Below are 14,024 nucleotides of genomic sequence, written 5' to 3' on the forward strand. Positions count from 1 at the left end.
CTATGTAAAGCTTATTTTACATCATATTCGTGTTTCTGTTTTGCATCTCAAATTATCCTTTGACATAAATATAATAGAGGGAAACATTCCACATGGGAAAAATATATCTAAAAACAAAGAAGATGTGACTTACCAAACGAAAGCACTGGCAGGTTGATAGACACACAAACAAACACAAACATACACACAAAATTCAAGCTTTCGCAACCAATGGTTGCTTCATTTTACAAATGTCTGCTGCTGTGTGCGTGTACGCGCGGATGGATATGTGTGTGTATGCGAGTGTATACCTGTCCTTTATTCCCCTTAAGGTAAGTCTTTCCGCTCCCAGGATTGGAATGACTCCTTATACCCTCTCCCTTAAAACCCACATCCTTTCATCTTTCCTGATGAAGCAACCGTTGGTTGCGAAAGCTTGAATTTTGTGTGTATGTTTGTGTTTGTTTGTGTGTCTATCAACCTGCCAGCGCTTTCGTTTGGTAAGTCACATCATCTTTGTTTTTAGATATATCCTTTGACGTAGGTTTTTTCTTTCTACAAATTGAAAATTAGTCTTACTTATACCTCTTCGATTTCTAAACTCTTTCACAGCTCTTGTCCAACTCTCATTTCTAATGGTAATTTTATCACTTCATCATGCAATGTCTTTTGGGTATCTTATCCCATTCTTTTTTTAATCACAAGTCTGTGCATGTTGATTAATTCTTTCATATTTGGTTAAAAGAGTCTGTTTTAATCATTTTTTATATTCTTTGATTACAGAATGAGAGATTTGCACAGTCAAATCTTCAGTCAAGGCGTTCATTTTGGATTGCATTAATATCATTAACAGTGTTTCAAACTACTACTACTATTACTACTACTACTACTACTACTACAAAATTGTCACTGTTTCACTTGTCATCCAAACTGCGACAATTTTTGGAGAATTTCTCCCCTTGTTCTAGGAGGTTCCTACAATCACACTATATGTGAAAATTTGAAAGTATATCTTACGTCATACCTATGACATTCCAGTAAAGACTCATACAATTTGCTGTGATTCTAACTAAGAATTTAACACGTTGAATGCCATGTGGTCGCTGGAGACCACAGCAGAACCACACACTTGGCATCGAGTGGCCAATCACAAGCCACAGGCAAGCACTTCACACCACACACCATATGCCTGATCTGGCAGAAACGCATCCATCACTAAACATGCAACAGTCAACATCATATAATGATAATATTTCATGATCCAAATATTCCCCTACCTCATTAAAAATTTGTGGAAAGAGTGGTTCTGTGGGTAAGTGCCTGAGGCTGAGTAGAGACCTACTCTGAGCATTAACTTATTTCTGTCACTTACCTTTTCTTTCACCTTTACCAATGATTTGCACACATGAAAATTAGCTAGTCGCACAATCGTTCCACAACATATTAAATTTTAAGTGCCCCTGTAACTGGCTACGAAGATAGTATGAACGTAAAGAGGAAGGCAAGCGCATACCATCTCCAATAAGAGTATGCTAAGGAAAGTACTGCAGTTTTCAAACCAACCTCTATGAACAGCTAAGCTTCACTTATGAAAAACCAATCTGACTGCACAGAATTTGTACCCATTTCAAAATGCTGAGTGTTTAATTATTCTATCACTGATTCACTTAACTTCACTGCAAATACTGAATTTTGAAAGGATTAAATTAATTTTTAGATTACAATTTTCTTAATATTTTATTTCATTGATTTCCATATGAATTTGCTTGCTTTCCATACAAACAATCAATCGGTTCTTCCGTTTTGTGTGTCAGTTTCAGGATATTTACAGTGCCAACTCTAAATTGGTGGTCATTTGGTTATAGGTGTAGGTGTAGTGTCAATAATCAATCATTTGCAGTTTACTGATGTTTTAAAGGTTTTCCTCTGGCTTGAATGCCCACTTTAACAAACCACCTTGCCGAGTATCACCAAGGCCGGTCAGCCCTAACACAGTGAATTCCCTTTTTACTTCACTTTATGAGCAACATTTTACCTCGGACCACCACTTGTCTCCTACTGCTCTCATAAGAAATTGGATTTTGGGACACAATAAGTAAAAACAACAGAAACAAAAAAATAGTTTATTTTACATAACTGTAATTTTCTTACAGATAGTATACAAATCTGATGATATTCTCTGATCTGAAATAAGATACTGGATTGATACAATGGACAGAATCTGCATTAACTTTTTTGAATGGACACTATAGCATAACCATTCAACAATCAACTATCTAGCTATAACATAGACCAATTATGTGTATACATGTGATGCCATTAATCAAACAAAATGCATATACAGCTCAAACTTTGAGCTATATGCCCAGTGGCATGCTTTCACTATTGGAACCAAGCTAATATATACCCATGCAATAAATGTCATTAAGAATTCTGAATTTTTAGTTAATAATGCCATTCTAAAAGATCACTGTATACATTTAATTGGTGTATAGTAGTTATATTTACTTCTTCCATTAAAAATATACTGTGCAGCATCAACACTCAGTGATTAAGTGTAATAATGAACACAAAACTGTCACAAACAGGACAAAATTATGTTGATATGTTGACTGTCAGTTTCATCTACAATCCAAAAACAAGTAAAATTATTTCTCTGAGAGCTAAATGTTCACTAACAAGTGTAAATTAATTTTACAAAGATCACTTACTTTTCGACATACATAATTTTCTTTACTCATTATACATTGATTGCAGGCAGTGTGCTACTATAAACAGTCACTCCACAAACTGTAGGCACACAGACAACTAGTATTAATGGTTATTAAATATTTACTGGACATTTTCAATATTAGCTTTGGAGGACATGTGTTTGATGTAGTTATAAGCATTTCAGCACTCCTTTGTTCCCAACTTCTGGATGACAATGTAGGTTCCCTGAGATCACAAATCTGCATTCTTTCTGACATTTCCAAAAACAGCTGTAACACCCTATGAAAGAGCGAAGTGAAATTCCGTGTGTTAGGACCTTGTCATGACAACTTTCCCAACTCTGAGTTCCTCAGTTAGTTTCACTTCTTCCAGAACAGATTCAAATGATACTGTATGGTGGATATTTGGACTGTAAGAAAGACAATATGTAAACAAACACCTCATACAAGTAGACAAAAAAATAGATAACTAAAAAAAACCTATTCTATACATTTTCTGTATTACATCAATAAGCAACAGAAGTGTTGGAAACATTAAAGAGTTTATAACTTAGCTGTCAACCTCTGCAATTCTGGAGATTAGCCAATAATTTAAACACTTACCTTATTTTTTTGCAATTTTGTTCCTCCAGTACCTACTACAACAAATCAAAAATATGTTTTAAGGCTTTGACTAACAGGGAGGGCCTGATGCGTGTAAATATCAGTGTGTGTGTGTGTGTGTGTGTGTGTGTGTGTGTGTGTGTGTGTGTGAGAGAGAGAGAGAGAGAGGGGGCGGGGTGTTGCGTGAGGGGTGGAGTGAGGGGAGTATGGGAGGGGGAGTATGGGAGGGGGAGTATGGGAGGGGGAGTATGGGAGGGGGAGTATGGGAGGGGGAGTATGGGAGGGGGAGTATGGGAGGGGGAGTATGGGAGGGGGAGTATGGGAGGGGGAGTATGGGAGGGGGAGTATGGGAGGGGGAGTATGGGAGGGGGAGTATGGGAGGGGGAGTATGGGAGGGGGAGTATGGGAGGGGGAGTATGGGAGGGGGAGTATGGGAGGGGGAGTATGGGAGGGGGAGTATGGGAGGGGGAGTATGGGAGGGGGAGTATGGGAGGGGAGTATGGGAGGGGGAGTATGGGAGGGGGAATGGGAGGGTGAAGGGGGGAGGGGGAGTATGGGAGGGGGAAGGGGGGAGGGGGAGTATGGGAGGGGGAAGGGGGGGAGGGGGAGTATGGGAGGGGGAAGGGGGGAGGGGGGGTATGGGAGGGGGAAGGGGGAGTGGGGTACTCAGGTGATCAGCACAACCTCCAGATCTATCCACAATAGAACATGTATGGAACCAGCTTGGACATCAATTCCATCCCAAAGCCAGGATCCCGGCTATCAAAGACTAGGTACAACAGTTGTGGGCCAGCTTGTTTCAAGAGAGAATAGAAGAGTTTTATGATTCCCTTCCTGTGACTGAATCAGTGCATGCATCCATCCACGCAAGAGTGGGCGTAACATCATATTGGCAAGTGGTCTCATAATGGTAAGTTCTTGACCTGCCAAACCCACCCACCCAGCATTTCATATGCCAGTCCTGCCACAGGCTTACCGTACCCCATCATAGTCTGGGCCATCCGAGAAAGCAGTCACGTCATATACCAATTCTGCCACAAACATTGCACAGCTTTTTATATTGGTATGACTAGCAACCAGCTGTCCACTAACATAAACGCCCACAACAAAACTGTGGCCAAGAGCAAAGCAGACCATCCTGTGGCACAACATGCAGCTGAACATAACATTCAATGGCTGCTTCACTACTCAACCCATCTGAATCTTCCCCTCCACCAGCTTTTCTGTACTGCGCAGACAGGAGTTATCCTTACAACACATTCTCCATTCCCGAAATTATACTGACCTCAATCTATGGTTACCCACTGTCTCCACACCCTCCACCCAACAGTTTCCACCCCCTCTATCCTATCAACTCCTCCCTATTATCATCGCGTCACCCTCTGTGTGTGCTGCCCTCTGCCAATGCACCTACCTGACTTTCCCCATCCCAGCTCCTCTCCCTCATCACTCCTCCCACGCACCCTCCCGAGTTCCTTGCCTCACAGCCTCCCGAAGCTGCAACTGTTGGCAGTCTAGTACCTACACGCTCCGGTGGAGAGCACTCATTCATTTTGGCTGAGTGTGTGGACAGTTACTGGCTAACTGGTGAGTTAAGGGATTCAGTCCCTCAGTCAAGGGATGGATCATCTGCAGTTAGTTATAGAAAACTGATCAAATTTTGAAAATATGTAGGAGTGATAGAATCAAGGCACTGAAAGCAATATTGGTGCTACAGCTCAGAAATAATTAAGGGAGGTACAAGTATAAGAGAACACATCTGTGGCGCGAGAAATCTCAACTGCATTTGTCCCCACCATCTCAATTAAGGTTTAAGACAGTTACGGAGTAAGAAACGCTTTCTAGGCAGGATGATTCATTATAGCAAACGTGAGAAGACTAAATATACAATGAACATTTGTTGGACCAACAAGAATAAAATAAGGTGAAAGAAATAATTAGGTCAGTAGGTGGGTGGGGCATCAGGCAAATGTCCTCCAGGACTCAAGCATGCAATAGGGGCATCCCTCCGACAGTCGTCCTATCCCTGATCCATTATAGCTAACAGGAACACCACCCATTACCCTGCAAGAAGTATAAAAACCTGTTCAACTGTTCTTTCATCATCAGGTAGTATCAAGGACAATGAACCTTTAAGGTTTAGCCTTCTTCAGAACATTACTCCCAAACTGTAAAATAGGGTGTAGTAGTAAAAATGGCCAACCACACCGTAGAGACAGTTGACGAAGGCAGCTGGGCAGAGCTGGTAGGGTCAAGCGTCCCCCCAGGCCCAGCATCTGGCAGGAGATGCCCCAACCTGCTCCCACCATGAAAGTAGTTTAAAAAGTTATTTCTGAGAATAAAACCACACTCTTGAAGAAAAAGAACAACACATTCACCCATCCATAATTCATGGCCTTTTTCAGGAAAGCTCATGGCACCTGTAACTAGTTATGAATGTGTGTGTTCATTACATCTTTGATATTCAACTCTTTGATTACATTCTACCATCTGCTGGGTGTAGACATATGCAGAGATTTCCATACCCTCTGTCTTCTCTACTGACTTATCAATGAACACTGTCCCTCATATCTCTCCTCGATCTTAACAATCTTGTCTAAACAACATGGAAGAAACATCTGCTCCCATCAGACCAAAATCCTTTCTGTCCCACTCCATCATTAAGCCACTTTCTCGAAGTTCATCTCATCAATAGGCAAATGACTCTGGAATAACTTCTCACAATATGTTAGAGAAATGAACTACATCTCCAGATTCAGAAGACAGTTAACAATGTATCTACTATAACAACAATAATGATTATTATTGTTCCTGTACATTCTTGTTACCCTCCGCATCCTTCTTTCCATCATGGTCTCCCTGATTTCCAAGTATTCTTAGCTGATGCAGTCTCCTTAAATTTCCCTTCCCCAGAACTTGCTATATCAGAAAACATCTATTTTGTACATCTATAAATTCTTCTTATATCTGCTCCTGCTGCTTACTGCTACTACTATTGGCAGAAGCTGCAGTACTACATGTACGGGGTTATTATAATAAATGATTCAGGCGATTTCACAGAATTGCAGTAGCTATATTATTTGACATATTGTCACAAGGGGCGCGCGCGCACACACACACACACACACACACACACACACACACACACACACACACAGAGAGAGAGAGAGATATATATATATACTCAAAATCTTTTTTCTTGGCATATTACAAGTCGACCATATGTGACAAACAAACGTAAAATGTAAAACAACACTCTCAGGCACAATAGAAAACAAACAGGAGAAAATGCTGATTGGTGAAGAGATGGAAAGAATACACAGAGGAGTTGTATGCCGGAACACCTCTTTCGGAGGAAGTAATATGAAGAGAAGAGCAAGTAGACGAAGATGACAAGGGAGATGACATTCTGCAAGAAGAATTTGACAGAGCTCTAAAAGAACTACGGGACAACAAACCAACGGATATTGATGACATGCCTGCAGAACTAATAAAGAATGCTGATGACAGCATGAAAATGATGCTGCTTAAACTTATTAGGTCCATCTATAACACAGGCGAGATACCGACAGACTTCCAGAAATGTATCATTGTTCCTATACCAAAGAAGGCAGCAGCTACAAAATGCTAACAGTTCCGAACTCTAAGCCTAATATCATGTGCATCAAAAATTCTCATAAAAGTAGTTCTGAAGAGAATTGAAGAGAAGGTGGAGGATATGCTGAGTGAAGATCAATTTGGTTTCAGAAGGGGATTGGGAACAATAGAGGCGATTCTGGCACTGAGAATCGCTATCGAAAAGCAATTACATAAAAATAAACCAACTTATATTGCCTTTGTAGACATGGAAAAGGCATTTGATAATGTAATCTGGCAAGAGATGTTCAGAGTGCTGAGAAAAATTGGAATAAAGTACAAAGACATCCGTGTGATACTCAGTTTCTATAAGAATGAGGTGGCAGTGATTAGGAATTGTCACCAGGAACAAGAAGCAAATATTAGAAAATGGGTAAGGCAAGGATGTGCTCTCTCTCCTCTTATATTCAATGCTTACATCCAGGAAGCTATAGACCATGTTTGAGAAACTACTGAGGTGGGGATCAAAATTAATGGGCAGTAGATAGACATGCTTCGTTATGCAGATGATATTGCTATGGTCATGGAGACAAGAGAAGATCGAGAGGAAGTCCTCAGAACAATGGAAAAAATTCAATGCAATCAGTATGGAATGAGAATAAACAAGAAAAAGACTAAAGTGATGGTATGCAGTACAGGAGCAGAATATGAACCTCTGAGAATGAGAATTGGAAGAGATGAGCTGGAAGTGATAGAGGAATTTACTTACCCGGAAAGCAAAATCACAAGAGATGGCAGAAGCCAGAAAGAAATTGCGACCAGAATACAAAAGGCCAGAATTGAATTTAATCAGAGAAGGAACTTACTCACCAGCAACAAAATCAGTCTGAAAATAAGGAAACATATCCTATACGGATGTGAAACTTGGACAATTGGAAGAGAAGAGAAAAGATGGCTAGAGGCCCTGGAGATGTGGTGCTATAGAAGGATGAAGAAGATCAGCTGGAGAGACAAAGTAACAAATGACTAGGTGCTTAGAAGAGTACAGGAAACCAAATCTCTGTGGAGGCACATCCAAACAAGAAGAGACAAACTTGTAGGGCACATCCTACGACACAACTCAATGCCACTGGAACAATTGGAACAATAGTAGAAGGAGCTATCGAGGGAAGGAATCGGCAGGGGGGGGGGGGGGGGCAACCAAGGATATCATACATGCAACAGATAATGCATGACGTTGGATGTAACACATACGTGGAGATGAAGAGGAAGGCAGACGGAAGAGAGGAATGGCACTCTGCTGCAAACCAACCTCAGGGCTGAACACTAAAAGAAAGAAGAAATATGTGACCACCTACTGGTTGTTTGGACATCAAGCTTATAATAAAGTTCTCCTCACGTTCGGCACAGCATGTCCTCATCAACTTGTTCAAAAGCATAGTTGATGCAGCTTGAAGTTCTGGTAGGTTATTGGCGAAGGAGGTGTAAATCTTGATTTTTTCACACAATCTCCACACAAAAAGAATCACATGGGTATTGTTAGGCCAGACTGATGCAAATTCATTTCAAGTACAACATGCACTTTCTCAGTGCCTGTTACCATCTTACCTCACTGCTGAGCTCTTGTGGCAGATATGTGAATTGCAGATGCAAGACACAAAACTTTTTGTATTTATGTACCTAAGTATTGAGTTATGTCACAATATGTCCATTAATGCCAGCTACTGTGAATTTATGAAAACACTCACTTCAATCAATTATAAAAACCTTGTACTGCCGGTATTAACTTTATTAGTTTAGTCAGTATAATTTATTCACACTGCCACTTCATACATTGAAATCATTTTAATACTAGTTATCATATTAAAACTGTTATATCTTAGCGAACTACAATGTACATAAGGTACTGTATGCGTAAAACCCTTGTCCAATGTAAGAGAGGGCCTGATGACCCTAATCAATTCAGATTTAAAAAATAAAAATAAATAAAACCTGCCAATATTAGGGCCAAGAAATACAGAAGACCATGCTTATCACGGAAAGTGAATAGGATGTGAACAACTCTCTGTAAGGCTCCGAAACCAAAACGTGTTACTCAGTAACTAAGACAAAACTATGGGCTAATCTCGTAAGACTGATGCAGATGTGGCACATGATGGTGGATTCTTCTGAGAAGAGTAGAAGAAGCACAATGCAGCAGTGGTCTCTTTGTTTATTAGATGGGGTAGAAGCCCCCAATATGTTGTTCCATCTCCGGGTCAGGACAGGTTATTTCCATCTGTAAGTTTGCACCTAGGATCATCAAAGCAAATGTTGGGCTAGTAACCATTTCTCCAGCCAACCAACCAACCAACCAACCAAGGATACCCATATGACATGGGACCCACAGAAAGATAACTGAGCAGGTTAGTTGGTTGGTTGGTTGAAAGATTAAAGGGACCAAACCGCAAAGTTCATCGGTCCCTTGTTTCATAAACACACAGAGCACATTGAAACCATCCACCAGTCATTCTAAACACTAAAAGAAAAAATTGTGGGGGAAGAAAAGCCCCAAGGTCAATGGTAAGGCAACATGGAAAACAGAGCACAGCAACAAAAACAACATAGAGAAGAAAGGCAAAAAGAGAATTAAAACTGTACAGCAGAGTATCGTGGCTGGCTGATCACGAAAATAAAAGGATGAGCCAGCCACTCTGCGACACGTTAAAACTTCCAGCCTAAAAGATTAGGGTGGAGTCGAATTACAACACAAAACTAATTAAAAGATACAGCACAAAAGAGGGTGATGCAATAAAATTAGATGGACCTATAAAAGCCGCTTGCATGAATAAAACTTAAAACCCTATCTGCCATAGAGACATTGTCACTAAAAGAGATGATAAATCACCCTGGAGATTAAAAATTCGCCTGAGGGCAGTTAAAATAGGACATTCCAACAACATATGGGCCACCGTCACGTTTGCACCACAGCGACAATGAGGGAGGTCCTCTCAACGCAGCAGATGACCATGCGTCAGCCAAGAGTGACCAATGCGGAGCCTACAGAGAACAACAGAATCCCAGCGAGAGGCCCGCATGGAGGAACCCCACACAGTCGTCGTCTCCTTTACTCACTGCAGCTTGTTGGGTGCAGACAGAGTGCGCCATTCGTCTCCCCACATCCCAAAGACCCGACGGCGCAACACCGATCGGAGATCAGTTGCCGGGAGGCATCTCCAACGTCAGTTTGCGGTTAGCTTCTTTGGCTAACTTGTCGGCGAGTTCGTTTCCCGCTATCCCAACGTGTCCCGGAGTCTATATGAACACCACCGAACGTCTCCACTGTTCAAGAGTGTGAACGGACTCCTGGATGGCAACAACAATGGGATGGCATGGGTAGCACTGGTCAAGAGCCTGTAGACTACTGAGAGAGTCACTGCAAATGACAAAGGTCTCTCCAGTGCTGGTACGAATACGCTCAAGGGCACGAAAAACGGCTGTTAGCTCTGCAGTGTAAACATAGTCCGCATGAGCATAAGCGTACCCCAGACGGCCATCAACCATCGAGCCATCAGTATAGATAACCTCCGAGTCACGGTATGCGTCTAGGAGAGCAAGAAATTGGTGGCGCAAAACTGCAGGAGGAAGTGAATCTTTTTGCCATCAGGAGAGGTCCGGCCGAAGCTGCGGCCGACAAATACACCAAGGTGGTGTCTGAGGGTGGACCTGAAAAGCAGATGGAAGAGGCAAAGACTTCACTAAGGAGTGACCAAACATGGATCCCAATTGTATGGCCTGATCGTGGCCGCCGGTGTGGGATATGAACTGCCGCATTAGTGAAAACGAGACAGTAGTTAGGGTGACGGGGGCGAACTAACTGAGCAGGCAATACAACAGAGGTCAGATAGAATTTTGTGAGGTAGCAGGTATCACACAATGACAACAACAATCAATATCCTGGAGTGTGTTCACCGAGTCACTACAAATCAAAATGCTGTTGCAAGATCTGTTAATAAAATTGAGGGCTATCTGGTATGCTGTAAAAAAAAAAAAAAAAAAAACTACTTTTTCTTGGCAACGAATGTTGTCCCTGACCATTGGGAGAAGTAAAAGCACATCCCGACCTATTCTTGGATTTAGAGCTGTCAGTGTAAATGGGAGGAACAGACAGTGAAAGGTCATGGAGACAACTGAAACTTTAGGTCCTCACAACAGATCAATCACAATTCGTCGTCTGGGTACTAATAAAGGTTGAGGGTTTGTAGGAAGACATGGACTCATTCTAAGGAAGTTAGGTGGAGGCCCCAGTTAAGGGCCTCAAGGGACATTCCAACTCTTAATCCCACCCAAGACCTGGTGTCAGGAGGTCGAAGCCCCTTTTATGCAAAAAGAATTTGGTAAGACCGATGATTAGGAAATTGTAGGATTGTGATCGTGTAAGCGAGCAAGAGCTGGTACGATCAGAACTAAGGAGGTAAGATCCTCGCTTTGGCAAAGAGAATGTCTATGGGCCTACACTAGTAGGAGCCAATGGCCACTCTTACACCATGATGGTGGCTTGGATCCAATAATTTCAAAACCAAATGTACCACTGAGCCATAAACCTGGCAACTGTAGTCCATCTGAGACTAGACAGACAATACGCACAGTGTGAGCAAGGAAGCAGAGAGTGTTAAGCTTTCACATGCTGCTTGTCTTTAGTTGATGAGTATGGGGGAGCCACATCATTTTTTAATCAAAGATAAGTCACAAAAATTGAGACAGTGCAACCACTTCTTAGCCCTGGATACCCAAGTAGAGTTCTGTGGTAGGGCAGTCCATGATATGTGGACAGAAACGCACGGTAAGTTTTTACGATAGAGAATTGGAATCCATGGGAAAGAGTCCAATCAGAGGCTAGTGTTTGGCTAAGGCAACAGACAGAGCAATATCAAATGAAAAAATTATCAACATAGAACACAGTGGCAACCACTGGTCTGACTGAGGTCACTAGCACATTGATGGCAATGAGGAGTGCGACACTCAGCATGGAGACCTATGGGACACCATTCTCTTGGGCTAGTGATGTGTTGAGAAATGTATCACTTGTAGCCCAGCAAAGCTCATGGGATAAAAACTGATTAATAAAAACCACTAGGGAGCCTTAAAAGCTCCAGTCATTGAGGATAAGTAAAATCTGAGATGCCAAGTAGTGTTGTATGCCTTATGTAGGTCAAAAAAGGCTGCAATGATATTTTGGCATTCATAAAAATGTCTGTCAGATTGTTGTTTCCAACCTAACAAGATGGTCAGTTGTGGATAATCCCTCACAGAAACCACGCTGGTGCTTAAATTTGAGAACCCTACATAATCAGCTGGCTATCATTCTCTCAAGCATGCTGGTGGGGCTAATTAGTCATTAGCTGCAGATGGTTGTTGGGTTTTTGCCTGGTTTGAGGATTGGGATGATGATATATGATCCCACCACTGTAACAGAAAAACACTTTCTAGTCAAGTACAGCTAAAGACCCTGAGTAGATTGAGTCCAAGTAACATTAAGATGTTGGATAATCTGATTAGGAATTGAATCAGGGCCTGGGCCTGTATCATGTGACACGTCAAGATTCATTATGTGATTCAGTGTTGGGGGGGGGGGGGGGGTAAAGGATAGGAGGATGTCTTCAATTTGTCTGTCACATATTTGAAATGTAATTAGGTAATAAGAGAGCACCGGTGCTGTTGCAGAGTGGGACATGAGGAGTTCATCATGAACTGATTCATTACGAGCAGTGCAGTGCCCTTTGATGATCCACAATAGCTGTTGCAATGTCTATTTTATTGTGCACTGGCAGGCAGTGGAGTGGGCCCCTCAGAAAGGGGAATTTCCAGTGATACAGGTAGTCTCACCAGAGATCTCCCACAACCTCATTGATGCAATCTGGCTGGGGGACAAAGGTGACAGCAGTGTACAACTAACAGCTGGCCCTTCGAATAGCCTAATGCGGTAACTACTTGATTGGGCAGCGACAAAAAGTCACTGGATTACTGGAAAATGGTCATTGTCAGAGGGGTAATCAAGTAGCAATCACTGCAGTGAAGCCATGAGATTGGGGGAGGAGACAGTAAGATTGACAGCTGAAAAGGTGACGTGGGCGGTTCTAGGATGGGCAGGATTACAGTCACTTAGGACACATAAATCAATATTGGAAAGAAGCTGGTCAATCAGAAGACCTCTACCAGATAAGGTGGTACTTACCCTCAAAAAGTGACGCTCATTGAAATCCCCAAGTAGATGAAAAGCAAGGGCAGTTGCTGGAGTAAGGTCATGGTGTTCATCTCAAGTACATGCCCTGCCTGGAGGTAAATATATTTTTCCAAATGGTGATTGCTGATATCATTTGCACTCTCACTGATATTGCTTTCAATGTGTTAGAAAGGGGAACGTACTCACTGATGACATCTGTGCAAACCAATGTACATATCTCAGGGCCAGTGCGGTTCCAATGGCATGCATTGTAATCTTGATGAGTTGGATACTGGTTGTCTTGGAAAGCAATGCAGATCAGGTAACAAGAAGAACTCAGTTGCCATAGGTCTGAACTATCAAAGGAATTAAGGTTAGGTGTGAAGGGGCCAAAAGGACAGGTCATGCCCCAGAATCACTGTGTCACCAGTGGGGGCAGAACGACATCAATAGACATTACTTCAGAGTTTGATGGCATGAGGGGATTTGGTGGCTCTGGGATGGTTGGAAATAGCCTTCTTCCGAAATTTCTTCTTTGTCTCTTTCACAACTCTTGGTGGCCGAAAATCTTGTGAGGGCTTATTTGCTATGGGCACAGCAATGGAAAAAGAGTGGGCAGTCTGGAGATCCACAGCCTCTATCCCCCTCAGCCACTGGCTCATGTAGGATTGCTGGTCTGTAGATTTCCAGGGAGAAGATTCCAGAAAGGGAGACTGTCACTGGTGATGCTGGAAGAGAGTGCTGCTTCTCCAGCCGAGTGTGGAGCCACTCCCAAGGTCAAGTTTATTTGCACAAGTACCAGGGGTTGATGGTGAGGGAGTGAATACAACAAACACTGCCAATGACCAATGACCTAGCCACAGTAGTGGCAAAAGTCGATATCGTTGGGACTAATAGGAACAATCTCATGTTTTTACAGGCTCCAAAATATGAGATGCTATTGGTGACCTACC

At 42.3% G+C, this 14,024-nt stretch overlaps 1 protein-coding gene across 1 annotated transcript in view; it reads right to left on the reverse strand.

Moving 5' to 3' along the window:
* Positions 1-2,088: 2,088 nt before the first annotated feature.
* Positions 2,089-14,024, reverse strand: part of LOC124544716 (quinone oxidoreductase-like protein 1) — a 138,655-nt gene continuing 126,719 nt past the window's right edge. The window contains exon 7 of the mRNA XM_047123362.1: positions 2,089-3,100. Within this exon, the coding sequence (XP_046979318.1) occupies positions 3,001-3,100 (100 nt within the window). The 3' untranslated portion in view covers positions 2,089-3,000. The remainder of the gene's footprint in view (positions 3,101-14,024) is intronic.

This window comes from Schistocerca americana, chromosome 8 (genome assembly GCF_021461395.2).
Source record: "Schistocerca americana isolate TAMUIC-IGC-003095 chromosome 8, iqSchAmer2.1, whole genome shotgun sequence".
Classification (NCBI taxonomy): domain Eukaryota; kingdom Metazoa; phylum Arthropoda; class Insecta; order Orthoptera; family Acrididae; genus Schistocerca; species Schistocerca americana.